General features: G+C 36.5%; 2 protein-coding genes across 2 annotated transcripts; one reads left to right on the forward strand and one right to left on the reverse strand.

The window, feature by feature from the left end:
• Nucleotides 1-9,050: 9,050 nt before the first annotated feature.
• On the forward strand, nt 9,051-12,401 carry LOC107789455 (protein TIC 21, chloroplastic). Its single transcript, XM_016611268.2, has 4 exons — nt 9,051-9,424; nt 10,201-10,458; nt 11,340-11,537; nt 12,166-12,401. The coding sequence occupies exons 1-4, from the start codon at nt 9,146-9,148 to the stop codon at nt 12,277-12,279; spliced, it is 849 nt and encodes a 282-aa protein (XP_016466754.1). The 5' UTR covers nt 9,051-9,145; the 3' UTR covers nt 12,280-12,401.
• A 1,289-nt stretch (nt 12,402-13,690) lies between these two features.
• LOC107789454 (uncharacterized) lies at nt 13,691-15,953 on the reverse strand. Its single transcript, XM_016611266.2, has 2 exons — nt 15,765-15,953; nt 13,691-14,990 (listed from the first exon to the last, which is right to left on the reverse strand). Exons 1-2 carry the CDS (start codon nt 15,951-15,953, stop codon nt 13,950-13,952), a joined length of 1,230 nt encoding a protein of 409 aa, XP_016466752.2. The 3' UTR covers nt 13,691-13,949.
• Nucleotides 15,954-19,216: the final 3,263 nt, after the last annotated feature.

A 19,216-nucleotide genomic window follows, 5' to 3' on the forward strand; every position in this document is an offset into this window, starting at 1 on the left:
CATATTGGTTTATTTATTCAATCTTGTGCTTAATTATTTAATTGCTTGATCACCAATTGAATACTATCTACGAATCTAGAATTGAATTCGAAAGTGGAAATTCTAGATTGCATATAGGATTGATTAGAGCAAGTTTTTGAACTCGGGCATCGGGGAACGGATTCGTGGTTAGGATAGACATATACCTAATTGCCTTGCTTGGTTGATTTACCGGAATTATAAATGCGTTCTTGTTGATTCTAACTCCATAGACATATAGGCGTTAGGTTAGCTTGAATAGGCGAGTAACAATTCGACAGATTCTTATGAGCAATATTAACCCTGTCAACCAATAAGCTAGATAAATTAGTCGGTCAATTCAATTGAAGAATACAATAGGATTGTTAGATAGCCCATAACCCTAGATCGTTTTCATTACATTGATATCATAAAAATCTGCTCTTTCTCTGTTCAAAGTTTATTATTTATATATTTTTATTTAATTAGTTTAGAATTAAATATTTTTAGGTTTAATTCTTGTTTAGATAATTAGGATAGTCTAATTTAGTTAATAGTTAATCACAAGTCCTCGTGGGTTCGACATCCGACTTTTAGTCACTTTATTACTTGACGACCGCGTATACTTGCGTGTGCGTTTGGCTGCAACAGTATTAACACTCATAATATGAGTGTATGTTAGAATCGGGAACCCGGGTAGTGCGGAATATAGCCAAACAACATTATAATGACAATAACAAAGACAATGGAAATTGATAACAATGGCAATTAAAGTAGATAAAGAAGACATAAATTTAACGTGGTTCGATCAAAGTGACATACGTCCACAAGCGGAGAGGAGCAATTTACTATAACAATAAGAGTACAAAAGAGAGTACAAAATTAGAGTAAACACTCTAATTAATCCCAAATATCCTAAGAGAATAACCTCACAAGATCACTCCAAAGAAAGGGTTCACACAAGTGCTTCCCAACACTTAACTCTCATACAAAATACTCTTAATAAAGGAAGAAAGGAAGAAATAAGAAATGAAGACAAGTCTTGTTGGTGTGTATAAAATGAACTAATGTCCTTCCCTTTTATAGGCAAAAAAGTCTTGACCTCTTAGGTGTAAAGAAGAGATACAACTTGTGCAAATGATGTCCAACACACAATGCAATATTTTTGGGTCCCAAAGAATATTGCCAACAAAGTCTACACTTTGCAAAGATACTTATGCTTATGTGAGATGGACTCCATTTGATAAAATAATGGCCATATTACAAATCTCCACATTGGCCTAATTTTGGATGATATAGTAAATTTGCTTCACCTTCTCTGCAAAAGCCCCAATGGGCATATGTCAAAATTTAATGCCATCAAAATCAGACAAGTTGTCTGATACCGAAACTGTAGTAGAGCCTATAACAGTGGAGCCCAATAAAGTATACAACGAACCAGATCTGTGTGCTTTCATGATCACACGAGCACCTTGAAATATTTTTAAAACTCCACCTTCACCAGTGAATTTGCACCCAAGGGATTCTAAAGTGCCCAAAGATATGAGATTTTTCTTCAACTCAGGAACATATCTAACATCGGTGAGAGTTCTCACCACATCATCATGCATTCTGACCCGAATTGTACCTTTGCCAATAACGTTACAAGTAACATTGTTACCCAATTAGACAAATTCACCTGCAACTGAATCATATGTAGAAAATAAGTCCCTTCTAGGACACATATGATATGAACAACCCGAATCTAAAATCTACTCATTGTCTAATCTGAAACTAGTTTCAGTTGCTAAAAATATAGTTCCCTCAATCTCATCAGTTGCTACACTAGCTTCGGTGGTGTCAGTATTTTTGTGCTCATTTTTTCTTTCCTTATGCTTTTCTTTATTTTTCAGCTTATAGCATTCGGAGATAATGTGACCTTTCTTATGACAATAGCGACACTGTAAATTATTGTATCTGGATATGGAGTCGGAGTTGCCCCTAACAAACAATCCAACTTCCGCTTGAGTTCCACTAGCTTCCCCAGTAATATCACTATCTATCTGTTCCTTTGATTTTAAGATAGATTTAATATCCTTATAAGAGATATTATCCTTTGCATAAAGCATAGTATCTCTTATATGCTTAAAAGATGGGGGTAGAGAACAAAGCAGTAACACGGCTTGATCCTCATCTTTAATTTCAGCATCTATATTACTCAAATCCATAAGAATGGAATCAAATGTGTCAAGATGAGAGAGAATAGAGGTACCTTCACCCATACGAATTGTATAAAGTTTCTGCTTCAGGTAAAGTCTATTTTCCACCGTCCTCTTCATATATAAGGTTTTCAATTTTTTCCACATGCCTTTAGCTGTGGTTTCTACAGAAACTTCACGTAAAACCTCATTTGAGAGATTTAAAATAATACCTGCTTTTGCCTTTTTGTCTATGATGGCAAACTACTCATCCGTCATTTTATCCGGCTTCTTCTCCTTTCCTTGCAACGCCAAGTCTAAGCTATCCTGAATTAGGATAGCTTCCATCTTTAATTGCCACATTCCGAAGTTTGCTCTTCGGTCAAATTTCTCAACATAGGTCTTTGTTAGAGTCATTTTGGCTATTGAAATTAACCCGGTTAGATCCGGCTCTGATACCAATTTGTTAGGATTAGGAACCCAGGTAGTGCGAAATATAGCCAAACAACATTATAATGACAATAACAAAAACAATGAAAGTTGATAACAACAACAATTAAAGTAGATAAAGAAGACACAAATTTAACGTGGTTCGGTCAAAGTGACCTACGTCCACAAACGGAGAGGAGCAATTTACTATAACAATAAGAGTACAAAATTAGAGTAAACACTCTAATTAATCCCAAATACCCTAAGAGAATAACCTCACAAGATCATTCCAAAGAAAGGGTTCACACAAGTGTTTCCCAACACTTAACTCTCATACAAAACACTCTTAATAAAGGAAGAAAGGAAGAAACAAGAAATGAAGACAAGTCTTGTTGGTGTGTATAAAATGAACTAATGGCCTTCCCTTTTATAGGCAAAAAAGTCTTGACCTCTTAGGTGTAAAAGAAGAGATACAACTTGTGCAAATGATGTCCAACACACAATGCAATATTTTTGGGTCCCAAAGAATATTGCCAACAAAGTCTACACTTTGCAAAGATGCTTATGCTTATGTGAGATGGACTCCATTTGACAAAATAATGACCATATTACAGTGTAGGTGATGGACGTATTATGCGTGTTAATGAAGCTTGTGTGGGATTATGTTGGTTGCTACATGGTACATTTTTTATTTCTGACTTTTTAGTCATGCCAGTGGGATCCTGCGACATGGCTCTAGGAGTGCAAATGGTTGTCAACTCTAGGACATATTAAAATGAATTTCAGTTCTTTGACTATGGAGTTCATGTTTAATGGGAAAAGACATCTGTTGAGGGGAGCAACCAGTAGCGCTAAAACTGTTGGGGCAAAGAAATTGGTGAAATCTTCTTCTGTGGGAAATTAATTATATATGCTACAACTGGTATATTTGTCTCAATGCAATGTAATGGAAATGATGGCACAAGGAGATGACACCAAGATGTTGCACGTATTGTTGGATAAATATGATTGTTTGTTTGAAGAACCTGTGGAATTACCTCCATTTAGAGGTCAATTTGATCATAGAATCTCATTACTTCCTAAGAGTTCACCCGTGAATCAACGACCTTACAAATATCCAGGGATGAAAAAGAATATAATTGAGAAATTGCTGAATCAGATGATAGATCAGGGAATCACACAACACAATACTAGTTCATATGCTTCCCCTGTGGTATTAGTTAGGGGTGGGCGTTCGGTATTTCGGTAGGGTATTTGAAAATTTCGGTTCGGTATATCAATTATGAATATCAAATACCGTACCAAAATAGTTCGATACGGTTCGATATTTTCTTGTTTGGTTCGGTACGGTTTCGATACGGTTCGGTATCGTACCATATCTTTGTTAACTAAACAGTGCCTGCTAAGCTAATTCATTAAAAATTCTTAATTACGTGATAATGAGTATAACAACGACAAAATGTGATCAGTACCTTCACTTCTTCTAATAATTTCTAATAGAAATCATTACATGAGCATAACAGTAGAATGTGAGTAGTTTCTTAATTTCTTTACTTCTAATAATTTACACTAGAAATCACATCATTAGAAAATTTCTAATAAAGTGATAAATGAGCATGACAGCAACAGATGTGAGAAGTTCCTTTACTTTTCTAATAATTTCTAATGTTAGGTTGGGGAGTTGGGCTTAGTCTCAGTGGGTTACTTTAGAAATGTTGGGCCGAAAATTGATAACTTGGGCTGGCAGTGAAGGAAGGTGTACTTAAATAATTCGGTATTTCGGTATACCGAAATATCCAAACCTCAATACTGAGGACCGTACCGAAATACCGAAAAACTGAAAATCTTATACCGAAGTAGGACCGAAATACCGAATAAACCGATACCGAAATACCGAATTAATTCGGTCCGGTTCGGAATTCGATTTTTTAAATTTTATGCCCACCCCTAGTATTAGTAGGTAAAAAAGATGGAATTCGAAGATTATGTGTTGATTATAGAGAATTGAACAAGCAAATAGTTAAAGATAGACTTCATATCCCTATCATTGAAGATTTATTGGATGAATTAGGGGGCACTAAGGTGTTCTCAAAGATAGATCTCAGATCTGGCTATCATCAATTGAGAGTAGCACCTGAAGATGTACATAAGACAGCTTTCAGGACACACTCAGGCCACTATGAGTACTTAGTAATGCCTTTTGGCCTTACTAATGCTCCTTCTACTTTTCAAGGGTTGATGAATTTCATTTTTCAAGCTTATTTGCGCAGGTTTATCTTGGTTTTCTTCGACGATATTCTGATATATAGCAAGGGATGGCAAGATTATTTGCAACACTTGGAGTTGGTGTTCAATTTAATGATGGAATATAAATTGCTTGCGAAGAAGTCTAAATGTTCATTTGGAGTAGCTAAGATTGAGTACTTAGGCCATTTTATTGCAGCAGATAGAGTCTCTACAACAGAAGATTACAGCAGTCAAACAATGGCCAAAGTCGGAAAATATCAAGCAGATGAGAGGATTCTTGGGCCTTGCCGGCTATTACAGGAGATTCATTATGAGTTATGGCCTTATAAGCAAGCCCTTGACTGACTTATTGAAAAAAGATGGATTCTATTGGAATACAGAAGCTGATCAAGCCTTTATCGAACTTAAAGGTGCTCTTACTTCAGCTCCTGTTTTACATTACCTGATTTCAATAAGGTATTTGTGGTGAAAATTGATGCAAGTGGAAAAATGAGTAGGAGCTGTACTTATGCAAGAAGGTTATCCTATATCCTTCTTAAGCAACAACAGATGGCTTTGTCAGTGTACGATAGCGAGTTACATGCTTTGGTGATGGCAGTCACCAAGTGGTCACAATATTTGCTTGGTAGACATTTTGTGGTCAAAACTGATCAAGAAGCCCTCAAGTACTTGTTGGAGCAAAAGATACATACTGATTCTCAATTATCTTGGGTGACAAAGCTGATGGCTTTTGATTATCACATAGAATACAAGAAAGGAATAGAAAACAAAGCTGCAGATGCTTTGTCAAGGATGATAGGTGCACAATTCTTTTCTATTTTCATGACATCAACTGATTCTTCATTATTTCAAGAGATTCTGGAGAGTTGGGAGGAGGATGTGGAACTTAAAATCTGATCGCTCATCTACAACAATCAGCTAAGGAGGAAGGGAAAGCTATTGGTTGGTAGAAACTTAGAACTGAGGAAATATATTATTTCTCTGTGGCATTCTACACCTCAAGTGGTCACTCCGGGATAGAAGTTACTACTAAAAGAGTTTTAGCTCTTCTCTATTGGAAGGGTATTAGGAAGGATGCATAAACCTTCATTCAAGGTTGTGATATTTGCCAAGGGAGCAAGACTGATTTGGCAAGGTACCCTGGCCTCTTGCAACCTCTTCATATTCCGAAAGCTGTGTGGGCTGAAATAAGTTTAGACTCTGTTGAATGACTACCAAAGTCTAAAGGATTTGATGTTATATTAGTGGTAGTCGACAGACTATCAAAATATGCACATTTTATACCATTGGCACATCCTTTTTCAGCTAATCAAGTGGAACAAGCTTTTATGGATAATGTCTTTAAATTCATGGACTTCCAGATGTTATAGTCAGTGATAGGGACATTATTTTCTTGAGTCAGGTCTGGCAGGAGTTCTTTACTTTACAGGGAGTGCAATTGCATCTGTCCATTGCCAATCATCCTCAAACGGATGGGCAAACTGAGGTGGTAAACAAGTGTTTGGAGACATATTTGATGTGTTTCTACAGTGATTCCCCTGGTGATTGGAAGTCTTATTTAGCTATGGCAGAGTGGTGGTATAATTCCTCTTATCACTCATCTATTGAGTGTTCTCCATATGAAGCTTTGTATGGAAGACCACCTTCTCTTCATTTACCTTATTTGTCAGGCGAGTCTGCTCATGATGAAGTGGATTCTTGGTTGTTACAGAGGGAGATTAAGCTAAAGGTTCTGCAATTTCATCTCACTCGAGCACAACATAGAATGAAACAAATGAAAGACAAGTATAGATCAAAAAGGGCATTTGATGTGGGGGATTGGGTATATCTTAAATTGCAGCCTTATAGACAGATTTCAATTTCACAACAGCCTTTCAATAAGCTTGCCAGCAAGTACTATGGCCCTTTTCAGATTATTAAGAAGGTTGGGCAAGTTGCTTATACCCTTCTGTTTCCAGATTCGGTTAAAATTCACCTTACTTTTCATGTTTCTTTGGTAAAGAAATGTTACCAGTTTCCTACACGTATATCTTTACCTTCCATACTTGATATTACTAGTCCATTGTGTCCCAAACCCGAAGTTATTTTGCAGAGGAGAATGATTAAGAAAGGAAATAAAGTTGTAGCTCAAATTCTAGTGAAATGAGACTGGCATTCCAGTCGATATGGCTACTTGGGAAGTTTTTCATGATCTCTGTGTTCGATTTCCTAATTTCAATCCTTAAGGACAAGGATCTCTTTAACCGAGGAGTATTGTGACGCTTATTTCCAGTTCATGGATGGAATATGGAACAGTGAATTTTAATTCTGAAGAGTTAGTTGGAAGTTGCTATTATTCTGGAAGAATTGTAGTTGACTTTTTAATTAACATTAGAGGGGAAAAAAGTAGTAGTTATTGCAATTGAAATTTTATTTTCACTTGTATAATCTATCATATAAGTACATGTAGACAAACAGTTGGATTATGTGTGTATTGCAGATATTTCCTCCTATTTCTTCTCTGAATCTCTCTTTTTCTTCTTTGTTGAACTAGTTTCTCAAGATCTTCCGCGATCTTATGGACTTGTTCGATCTAATTCTCAACTGAGTTTTTGAATTGGGTCCCACTACGTGGGATCAACAGTTACAGTGGACTCTTAAAAATGCTAAAGGCAAATCACTATCAACACAAGTCTTTAGAATGGTCTATGCAGAAGTCAGTCATGTTGTTTGGAGGGAAAGAGACCAGAGGTTTTTTTTAAAAGAATAGAACAAATGTGGATATGATTGCTAGTAATATTGCTTATATATGTAATGTTAGAGTATACATAGGGATTAGGAAACTTGTTCAGTCATGTTGTTTTTAGCTCCTTTTTGGTATTGGATTAGGTTTTTCATATTTTTCTGCAACTTGCTTGAGAGATTGAAGAAACCCTCCCTAGGAGGTGTGCTGCAAATCTCTAAGGTAAAGGCATAGTAGTTTTGTCTAGCTAGATGTTTACTTTGGATAGCTGGATGTGATAGCTTCAACTATAGTCAGTAATTTCAAATTTGGTGGTAAGTAAAATTTTAATTACCAAAAAAAAATGCGAAATTATTATTTGTTTAGATTATGTGTTGTTGCAAATGACTGGGAATATTATCTGAAGTTAATTTCTCAATTTTGAAAGAATTTGGCGGAGATTTGAGGTGATTTTGGTTAGAATTTCATATTGAAACTCGAAAAAGAAGACATAAATAAATTGCATATATTTTTATGTCTAGCGTAGAAACGACATATAAAATATATACAACTAGCATAATTATATACAAGTTGCATATAAATTGTATGTAAATTATAATTTTTGATCGAATTCTGTACAATTTTTATTATTATTTAAATTGTACATAAATTATAGGTTTTGACCGAATTTGTATATATTTTAATAAAAAAATTAGTTACTTTCTGTAATAAGAAAACTTAGATAAACCGGATAAATAAACTTAACATTTCGCCCTACATTATTCAGTGTTGAGCCCATCTAGCTCATATTCTCAATACTAACCCAAGGGGTCAGGCCCAAAATTTAAAATTTAGGCAAATATATTGAATATAATCGCCTATCAAATTAATAGCCAGCAAATATATATTATATAAAGATATACATATTTTACATATTATATATTTATTTATTTGGCTAGCGACTATAATTATTTTGGCATATTAAAACCCCCAAAAATTTACTGAAACTATAATTCTGCAATTAAGGCTCCGTTACCTTATCACACTATAATGGAAGGAAATGCATTTGCAGCTTCTTTTCTTTCTTTCTTTTCCCTTCAATTCTTTAGTAGTAAGAATGAACTGTTACTATATCTTTAGTAAAATAATTTAGTAAAACGAGAAACCCACGCCTAACTTATGCATTCATAGATTTTTAGCCTAATCTAATGTTTTAGGCTTTTAGCCATGCAATGACCTGAAAACACTTTTTCCCTTTTCATTTATTTATTTATTCTTTTATTTTTGAATAAATTCATGTGAGCAACCAAAGATAAATTCAATATAACATTATAGTTTGATTATTAAAAAAATCTAAAATGTACTGTTAATATCGTTTTTTTTTCTATTTTCATTTTTTTTGGGAACTTCCTTTTTTTTCGAGTTTACATTCAAGTTTTAAAAAAATCACTATAGGTCCCCTTCACTTTAATAAGTAATTCTCTTTAAAATTAAAGGGTAAAAGGAGAAAAGAAACAAAATAAAGGAAAAGAAGTACTGAACCTGCTTAGACATTGCCCTGTGTAAGCTACTGTATCTTCGAACAAAACTAGCTATGCAAACTCTACTCTTGCCGGCGGCTCACTCCGTCACCGGCAGTGCACCATCAGCTCTTTCCTCGGCCGGAAAACCATGTCGGCATAATTTCTTTGGACGCCAAATTACCCTAATTTCTTCGCCCTCATCATTATCTTTACCTCCCTTAAAGACAAAGCCTCTTTCTTTTCCCCAGTTTAGTCTCATAAACAAACGGACCAGAATCTTAGCTTCTGCTCCCCTTTCTCCACCCTACACTTCCCCAAATGACGAGTCTGAAAAAGCGAAATTAGCTCAGGTACTTTCCTATTTCTGCTGTTACTCCATTTCCTTTTCTGTAGCATTTTGTAATGTAGGTAGCAAACTGTTAAATATTTCTCCTTTAAATTTGCATTTTGGATTGCTTAGCTATTAGCTGAATTGGTTTTTTTTTTGAAGTGTCAAAGGGTATAATTTAATGCATCAATTGCTGCTTTAGGGTTTTGTTTTAGTGTGTGAAAATACTAAATAAAGTTTGTCAAAATGCTTAAACTTTCATTTAACGATGCATTTAGCTAAGGAGCGCTGAACTTCGTTGCACGTTCTTGAGTGTGAAGTAAAGATAGCTTTAATTGGATCTATTGTAGGTTTTGAAAGAATGAGTTTGGGTTCTTAAATGTGATTTTGAGTTGTTTTAATATGTGCCAAACTAGTCGTACTGCATTTTATCTTGCTTGATTCGTTTATTTGAGTTAGTAGAAAATTCAGATATACCTAGAACACCTTTATAAGTAGCCCTATGCCATAGGAACGAAGCCTGGTATTTAAGTGGAGAAGGGTAGAGGGACATTCCATTATCCCCGAGTTTCGAAGTTTGTGGTTGGCCCCGGACGACTTCTTGGTCATAGAAAAAAACATTTATAAGTAAAATTAGTGAGTATTAGAATGAAACTGGTCCCAATGAAGCGAAATGGACATTAAGAATTCATGTAGCGAATCCCGACTAGTTTGCGATTGAGGGGCGTTACTAAGTTCTGTTGTATTTCTGTGTTTGAGTAACAGACTGATTGATTGGGTATTTGCTCTTAAATTTAGGTTGCGAAAAGACTACAGAATACTGCAAGGTACTTCAAGAGATTGGGTAGTCTAGGGTTCTGGGGACAGCTGGTATGTACGCTTGTTGCTGCGGTGATCCTTTCGTTTTCTGTTGTTGTTACGGGGAAGATTACGTCGCCCTTCACATTCTACTCAACTGCGGGTGGAATTGCAGCTGCTTTTGTTTCAGTTTTTTGGTCATTTGGCTATATTCGCTTGTCTGAAAAGCTTCGAAGGACAGCTAATGATCCTTCAAAGGTAACGCCCCACATTTTGTCAAATTGCTTTGTGAATTAAATTGCAGTGTGTTGTACTTTCATCCAAATCAATATGCAAAAAGAAAAAGAAATATATTCTTATTAAATTTATGCAAGTGCCTTGTAACTGTGTTATATTAATAGTAGGCGTATTTACTTCATGGATTTCACTTCAGATAGTGCTCCCTCAGCCCTCCAACTGCTTCTGAAATAAATGTACCATTTGTGAGCCAGATTATGTTTGAAGTGTCAGGTGGTATGAGAAACAAATGATTCACATACTCCTAAGTTTGCTTTTGAAACTGCTTATCATTAAATTTCCTGTTGCTTCCTTGAAGTTGGTGCAGAACTTCCCTTTAAAGATACACAAAACATACTGGGATATTGATGAACAGGACGTTTCATGGAGTTGTTCTGAAACGTTTGGTGCTTCCGTAGATATTACTTCCTCTAAGTTCTTAATTTCTAGTTTTGTGGTTATTTGAGTTGACACTAGAAGTTTTTGTCCCCTTCCTTTTCCTTTTTGTCCTTCCTTTTCCTTTTTTTCTTTTGGATTGTGGATCGAAGTGGAATTTCTAGATCAAGATTTGAGGTGTTGAAAATGACTTACTAAATCTCATTTTTTTAGCTGTTCTTCTGCAAACTTTATGGTTCTTATATCTATAACACCTTATGTTTAACTTAACACAAAAAGGACCTCTTGTTATGATAGATTCCATTCTGTGCTACAACAGTAAAAAAAAAAAAAAAAAAAAAAAAGATTTCATTCGGAGCTGCTCCAGGAATATTGGATGCGAGCTCCTCTGCATACACCTCCAATTTCGACCTGAGTTTGAATCCAAGGCAATTTGTCCAGCTTCATACTAACTGCTTTTGTTTTAGGCTCCTCCTCGTGCTGATGTTGTGAAAAGCTTGAAAAATGGAATAGTGGTGAATCTTCTGGGCATGGGTGCTGCTGTACTTGGCATGCAAGCAACTGTCGGATCGTTGGTGGCTAAGGCTCTTACCACCTCAGCTAATCCATATAGTATTACTCCTGGAAGTAGCCCCGTGCTTGCTTTGGATGTATTTCTGGTTCAGGTATGCTTTTAAATTGTCCCGCTGTCACCATTTGGCATCAGTCATTTACGTATTAAATACAATTCATTTATAAACTGGTAATTGAAATCGAAAGACCAAAAGAACATTAAAGATTTGCTTTATGAGGGGTCGAAAAGTGGTTTGGGGGGCTCCTTTACTTTGTGGTTATTACCTAAAAAGTCCATACAGAAATAAACATACACAAGTACTTCTAGAATATTTATTTTGGGGCACCCAGCAACCTCTTACCCTTCATACCTGGGGACGAAGAGGTTAAATTTGGTGCTCTCTCTATATCCTGTTTTCTCTCCCTCTCTTATATCCATTCATTTTGATGTCTACTATGGAAAAACAAGGTGCCTTATTTTATCACGATTAGAACTAGTGATAATAGGTATGGAATTCCTGCACGAGGTCAAGCTAGGAGAGGGACAACCATGTTGGCTGCTTTTCTTCTCTTGAGTTTCCAGCATCTGTAGTCTAATGTCATGCATGCATTTTGCGACATGTTCGATGAGTTCAAGAGATCAACTTATCATACATAGTTGGCCGTCGAGCTGGTCCACTTGTTATCTGTCTCTGGCACCACAATTGCTTATTTCTGCTGTCTCACATGTTTTCTTTACAGGCATCAGCGAATACTATCGTTGCACACTTTCTAGGTCTAGTGTTCTCATTGGAGCTGTTGCGCTCAGTCACCTTGCCACCTTCAGAAGGCATTCCGGTACCAAGGGTTGCATGAAGTGTCAACAAGATAATGCTGCAGAATAGTGTTAACAAAAGGCTTTTGAGATCGCAGCCATGTATTTACTATAATGAGTGACCTAATTTTTGGCGACTTGCAAATGAAATTACTTTCTCCAATTTCTGAAAGGCTTCGTATAAAAATTTCAACTACTGCCCTTCCATATGGTTTTTGGTGCGTCAAAAAAAAAAAGGAGTTGTTTGTCACCAGTTAAAAATTCCACTCATTGTGCAATAAGAAACTCAACGCCTTCTTTTTCTGTGTTTGTCTACTAGGCAATAAAATACCGACCATCTCTTTCCTTCTGTGTAGTCCTCTTCCTTTTTTTCTTCTGTACCCTGGTTTCTTTTTAACTCTTTGTTCTTTTACGGGGTAAGACCAATGTATAAAATTATTATTAACATTTGGCAAAGAGTTGCACATATCAGAGAGTTAGAAGATGAAATTTTTAAGATGTTCATTGCAATAACATATTAGTTGCGAATTTCCAACTGGCCTAGTTGGGTTTGAGCAAATGATGTCCCTGCTGCCCTGCATCGTCTCCAGTTATGCCTACCTCATGAGAGCCTATAACGTTCATTAAAACCCTTTAAATTAGCAAGCGGATATTTGAGACAGAGAAGAAGCAAATTAAGCCGTGGATGAAGAAAACTACTGCACCAGCAACTATTTTGTGACAATGGGCACCAACTTAGTCTTTCTTTGAGCTCGATACAGTCTAAATCGAGGGCAATTTTCACCTATATACATAGTCGTTGCTTTCATACAACATTGCCCAAGCGTTGACATGCCAAAGGAAAGGGAAAAGGGCACAAAGGCATTAGATATTCTAGAATTTGCAAGAGTCAATATTCAAGCTTCAGCTTTCAACAGTGATGAAAATTGTGGCCTTAGACAAGGGAAGGATAGCCTAGCGATAAGGAACTTTTCCTCCAACAATAATGTTAAGAGCTTTGAGTTACAAGGGATACAAGTAGGAAAAGAACCACTGTTGCACTCTTGGGTAGAAGAGTTTCGGCCGGTAAGGGTTTACCATATGGTCCATATCCATAAAAGAAGGGAAAAAGGAAAGAAAGAAAGAGAATCGTGGCTTTAATGTGCCAAAGCTCCAATTCTGCCCCCTTTTCTGATGATATTATTACTCCCAATGCACATAACAATTTGAGTAGAACAGAATTCCCTTGAAGACAAAATCCTGGTCCATAGACATTACGGTACTCTCCTGTAAAGAGGCATCTAAATTATGCAGACAGTGGGATAAGACTAAAAATAAAATTAAAAAAACCCTACATCTGGCATAACATCTGAAACTCAATTATAGAGGCATTGATAGATATTTGTCACTATATTGCATTCAACTATAGCACCAAATGAGGTTTGATAGGTAAAAGAACAAGAGCTTACCAGCTAGGAGCACAGATAGTGAACTCTAATTCAGAAATGTCACAACTTAGCAACTATTATATGCTATCTTGAATCAAGATACATTTCGACGAAGTTCTACACTATATTTTACTAAGAAATAGAAAAAAGATCATCTTCTTAAACGAATTGACTAAATGAGATCATCAATCTGGTTTACATAAACGCCAAGAACTATCTTAACAAACAAGTATATTATTGGCAAATTACTCAAACATGATACCCGTCCTTTGAAAATCTAACGATCAAGCACCTGCTTGAGGAGACCTGATCTGTTGTGCCAATTCCTCGTCAGCCTTTCTAAGAAACTCATCCCAACCACTACCTGGACTAGTATCCAGGTAATCATATGGAACAGCGGTTTTCAAACCAGGACGGACCCCGCATTGGCTCTCTACAATTCTAAACTCCAAGCAGTTCCCCTCTTCCTTCAATTTATCTTCCAATTCCTCCCAGGAGAAAAGCAGAGGCAAGGTAAATGCACCCCAAGGATTGAAATCCAAAAGCTTAACTCGTTCATCATTAGTGACATATATATCAAATGTATAACTTTCGGATGCAAAATTTCCCTTCACTTTATATAGAAAAAATCTCTCAATTATTGCTATCACCTCATCCTTCTTTTCAAGAAGGGCAGGATAAAATCCAGTCACCTCACGCTGAGAGACTCCCACGAGGATCCCATTGCGTACAAAGCAGCGGAATTCCATCTCAGGGCGCAGGGAAGAGTACCATTTGCGAAGTGCAAGGAAAAACTTTGGGGGCCTATAGTTAGTCTTATCACTGCAGGAATCATATGCATGACACAGATCATGGATTAGAGAGTCTGATGCCCGTAGTAGAAGTGCAACCTCACTGAAAGAGTTGCAGCACAGATTCCCAGTTGAACTGATCCATGCAGCATCTTTTGGTGCGCTCCAATTAAGCTTCACGAAGACAGAACCCCCAAGGGCCTTTATAGATTCCTTGATCTCCTGTTCGAGTTCTGGGAAAGAAGGAGGTGGCGACGGTCGATCTGATTCATCCTCCGACCCTTCAGATACTTCAAAATTCTCCTCTTCTTCAGGTTTATGGATCCTATTAGGTAGAGCATCACTATCATCAATAGAAAGGGGGAGAAGGAATGGACCGTGATCATCGGTAAGGTACTCTACAAAGGATTCGGGCAGCTCATGTATCGTTGTCTTTATGGAATCAGATTTAAATCTGGGGTACCACTCCTGGATCTGGCACCTATTTACTTCTTCCTCTTTCATTTTTCTTCGGGAAGGAATAAACTTCACTCTCTGAAACAAAAATTATCAAATTTTCTATAAAAAAAACTGCTAATGGATAAAACAAATTATGAACCAGCAATGAAAAAGTACTAAATGAATGATGTTAGATAGCCAAAAAATTTATCATTAAACTAAATTTACTAAACAACACAACAAGGAAAGAAAATGGAGCAAACCAAAATGGGCTAACTAATATTTGCAGGTCATTGAATTCAAAATAAAGTTTTTTAAAACAGCCACACCTGTCTCATCAACCGGAAAATGTTAGCCTCCCACTAAAAACTCACTGGGTTAACTCTAATTTTAACATCTTCAGTTTAATGTTGATTCAATTTTCACTGTCTAGACGTTGATACAGTAACCGAACCGGTTCAAAACCTAATTTATTCTCCACCTCTTCCACTCCACTGACCACCTACACTCGCTGCTCTTACTGCGCCACCGCCACAAGACCCACATCAATCATTCAACTAGGTTCTAATCCAAGTTAGGTTGGTTACATGAATTTCTGTATTCATTATTCAGATTGCACAAAGCTATTTTTACATCGATTGTCAACATATCGCAACCCGTCTCCTTTATCTGGTCTTGGACAGTTGGACCAGCTATTTTTACAAAGCTCACATAAGCTCGGTTTGGGCGAAAGTAACACAAAATTTTAAAAAATTATATACCGATTTTGATTGATAACAATAGAAAAATAAGGAATTATATTTGATGTGTCCACAGAATTAAAAAGTTTCAATAAAAAAAAAAAGCTTAATCTCAAATTCGAAAAGTTACCTGTTGAGTAATCAACAATGGAGGAGCTGAGCACGGAGAGAGACGGACGGTGAAGAACCTGAGGAGGAGAAATAGGAGAAGGCTTGAGGGCCTGTGGTGCGTTAGTGACCCATTAGAGAAATTTGGGCCGACTGAAGCCCATATATAGTAGCTTCTAAATTGGAAGTATTTCGTTAAAACTAGGAACATTAAACCATATGTTATAAAATAAAAACGGTAAAGTAAAGACAAGTATAGAGAGAAACTGATATATTATTCAAACTTCAAACTTATATACATAATGAATTGAAAACTCCTCTATTTATAGAAGAAAGGAAGCAGCTGCGAGGCTTTTCAGGAAGCTGCTTGTAAGCTGTCTGCATGAGCAACTTGCAACCTGCCTGTTTAATAAGAAATTGCTGCAAATCATTTCATTGAGCTGCTTGCAACCTTCCTGCATCAGCTGTTTGTAGATAAATTTTAACAGAGTACTAAATGGATAATCTTCTTCAGGAAGATTATCTATAGCGGAGTAATAAATGAACATCCACAATATAATTATTTTCATAACACTCCCCCTTGGATGTTCATTAAAAGGTATTGTGCCTCGTTAAAACCTTACTAGGAAAAACTCAGTGGGAAAAATCCTAGTGAAGGAAAAAGAGTACACATATTTAGTAATACGCATTTCTAGCTGCCTCATTAAAAACCTTATAAGGAAAACCCTGTGGGAAAAAACCTTAGTAAGGAAAAAAAGAGTACATCGCGTATTTTACTCCCCCTGATGAAAATCTTGTTTCAAATATTTGAGTCTCTGCATTCCAATCTTGTATACCATCTTCTCAAAAGTTGAAGTTGGCAAAGATTTAGTGAATAAATCTGCCGGATTTTTACTTGAACGGATTTGCTGCACATCAATGTCACCATTTTTCTAAAGATCGTGTGTGTAGAATAATTTTGGTGAAATGTGCTTCGTTCTATCTCCTTTTATAAATCCTCCCTTCAATTGGGCTATGCATGTAGCATTGTCTTCGTATAAAATTGTGGATCTTTTATCACACTCCAAACCACATTTTTCATGAATAAAATGAATCACTGATCTCAACCATACGCATTTCCTACTTGCTTCATGAATAGCTATTATCTCAGCATGATTTGAAGAAGTAGCAACAATTGAGTGCTTTGTGGAGCGCCATGATATGACAGTACTTCCACATGTAAACACGTACCCGGTTTGAGATCGAGCTTTATGGGGACCAGATAAATAACCTGCATCTGCATAACCAACAAGATCTGCACTACCTTTGTTAGCATAAAACAAACTCATATCAAGAGTTCCCTTTAAAATATCGTGCTTAATCACATTCCAATGTCTCTGAGTAGGAGAAGAGTTATATCTTGCTAGTAAATTAATAAAAAATGCTATGTCAGGCCTTGTAGCATTAGCAAGATACATAAGCGCAACAATTGCACTGAGATAGGGTGTTTCAGGACCAGGGAGTTCCTCATCCTCTTCTGGAGGTCGGAATGGGTCCTTATTCACTTCAAGTGATCGAACAACCATTGGTGTACTCAATGGGTGCACTTTGTCCATGTAAAAGCGTTTTAAGACCCTTTCTATATAGGCAGATTGATGCATAAAGATCCCGTTTGCTAAATGTTCAATTTCCAATCCAAGACAAAGTTTTGTTTTTTCAAGATCTTTCATCTCAAATTCTTTCTTAAGATATTTAATTGCCTTTTGGAGCTCTTCTGAAGTTCCAAAAAGATTTATGTCATCAACATAAACAGCAAGTATAACAAATTTTGATGTCATTTTCTTTATAAAAATACATGGACAAATAACATCATTTATGTAACCCTCTTTCAGTAAATATTCACTAAGGCGATTATACCACATGCGCCCAGATTGCTTTAAACCGTACAAAGATCTTTGTAATCTGATTGAATACATTTCCCGAGATTTCGAATATGCTTCAGGCATTTTAAATCCTTCAGGGATTTTCATGTAAATCTCATTATCAAGTGACCCGTACAGATAAGCTGTAACCACATCCATCATATGTATTTCAAGTCTTTCACGTAAGGCTAAACTGATGAGATATCGAAATGTTATGGCATCCATAACTGGTGAATATGTTTCTTCATAATCGACACCAAGTCGTTGTGAGAATCCTTGTGCGACAAGGCGAGCCTTGTATCTTTCAACTTCATTTTGGTTATTCCTTTTTCGCACAAAAACCCATTTATGACCAACTGATTTTACACCATCAGGTGTTTGGACTACTGGTCCAAAGACCTCTCTTTTAGCAAGTGCGTTCAATTCTGATTGAATTGCCCTTTGCCATTTTGGCCATTCAGATCTTTGTTGACATTCTTCGACAGATCGGGGTTCACAATCCTCACTATCTTGTATAGTGTTAAGTGCAACATTATATGCAAAAATATTATCCACCACTATTTCAGATCGATTTTAATTAATCCCATCATCAGTAGAACTTATTAAAAGTTTCTCACTCACTTGAGTCTCGGGTTCATTGATTTCTTCAGGAATCTCAGAACTAATCAGATCTTGGGTCTCTTTAAGAGATCCCTTCATAATATCATTTTGATCATTTGTCAATTTTTCTTTTCTAGGATTTCGATCCTTAGGACCCAAAGGCCTACCACGCTTCAGGCGTGCTTTAGGTTCACTAGTTCTTATGCTAGTAGATGGTCTTGCTGGGACATCAATTCGTATAGGCACATTCTCTGCAGGGATATGTGACTTAGTTATCCTTTTCAAATCAGTAAACACGTCTGGCATTTGATTTGCTATATTTTATAAATGGATGATCTTCTAGATCTCCTGATTACATATAGGGATACGTAGATCAAAATGAGATAATGATGAAACTTTTCACACAATTTCTCTTTTGATTTCCTTTTTCTCTCCCCCTAATTGTGGGAATTTTTTTTCATCAAATCGACTATCTGCAAATCGAGCAGTAAATAAATCTCCCGTCAATGGTTCAAGATAGCGAATAATAGAGGGTCAAACCCAATATTCCTAACCTTCTTTGGGGGCCCGTCTTACTGCGCTGTTGTCACGCCCCAAACCTGAAGAGGTATGGCCGGTACCATACTCGACCCGAGCGTACCACTCTGTAACTGTGAACTCTAGAGGGGTAACCCTCAACCTAGGCCGATGAGGCCATATTCTGAATCATCTGAAAATATCGTCTCTCTCATCTGAGGGGTAAACATACCCAAAAACTCATATATATATATATATATATAAATGTGCAGGCTGATATATATATATATATATCTATATATAAATGTGCAGGCTGACGAGGCCGCCATGAATATCTACTGATATACAAACTATACAGGACTTGTCTACAAGCCTTTAGAGCTAGTTGAACTATATCATGGTTGGGATAGGGCCTCGACCTACCCATCAAACTTGTATATATAAAACAGACTCCAAG

This window comes from Nicotiana tabacum, chromosome 19, assembly GCF_000715075.1.
Source record: "Nicotiana tabacum cultivar K326 chromosome 19, ASM71507v2, whole genome shotgun sequence".
NCBI lineage: Eukaryota > Viridiplantae > Streptophyta > Magnoliopsida > Solanales > Solanaceae > Nicotiana > Nicotiana tabacum.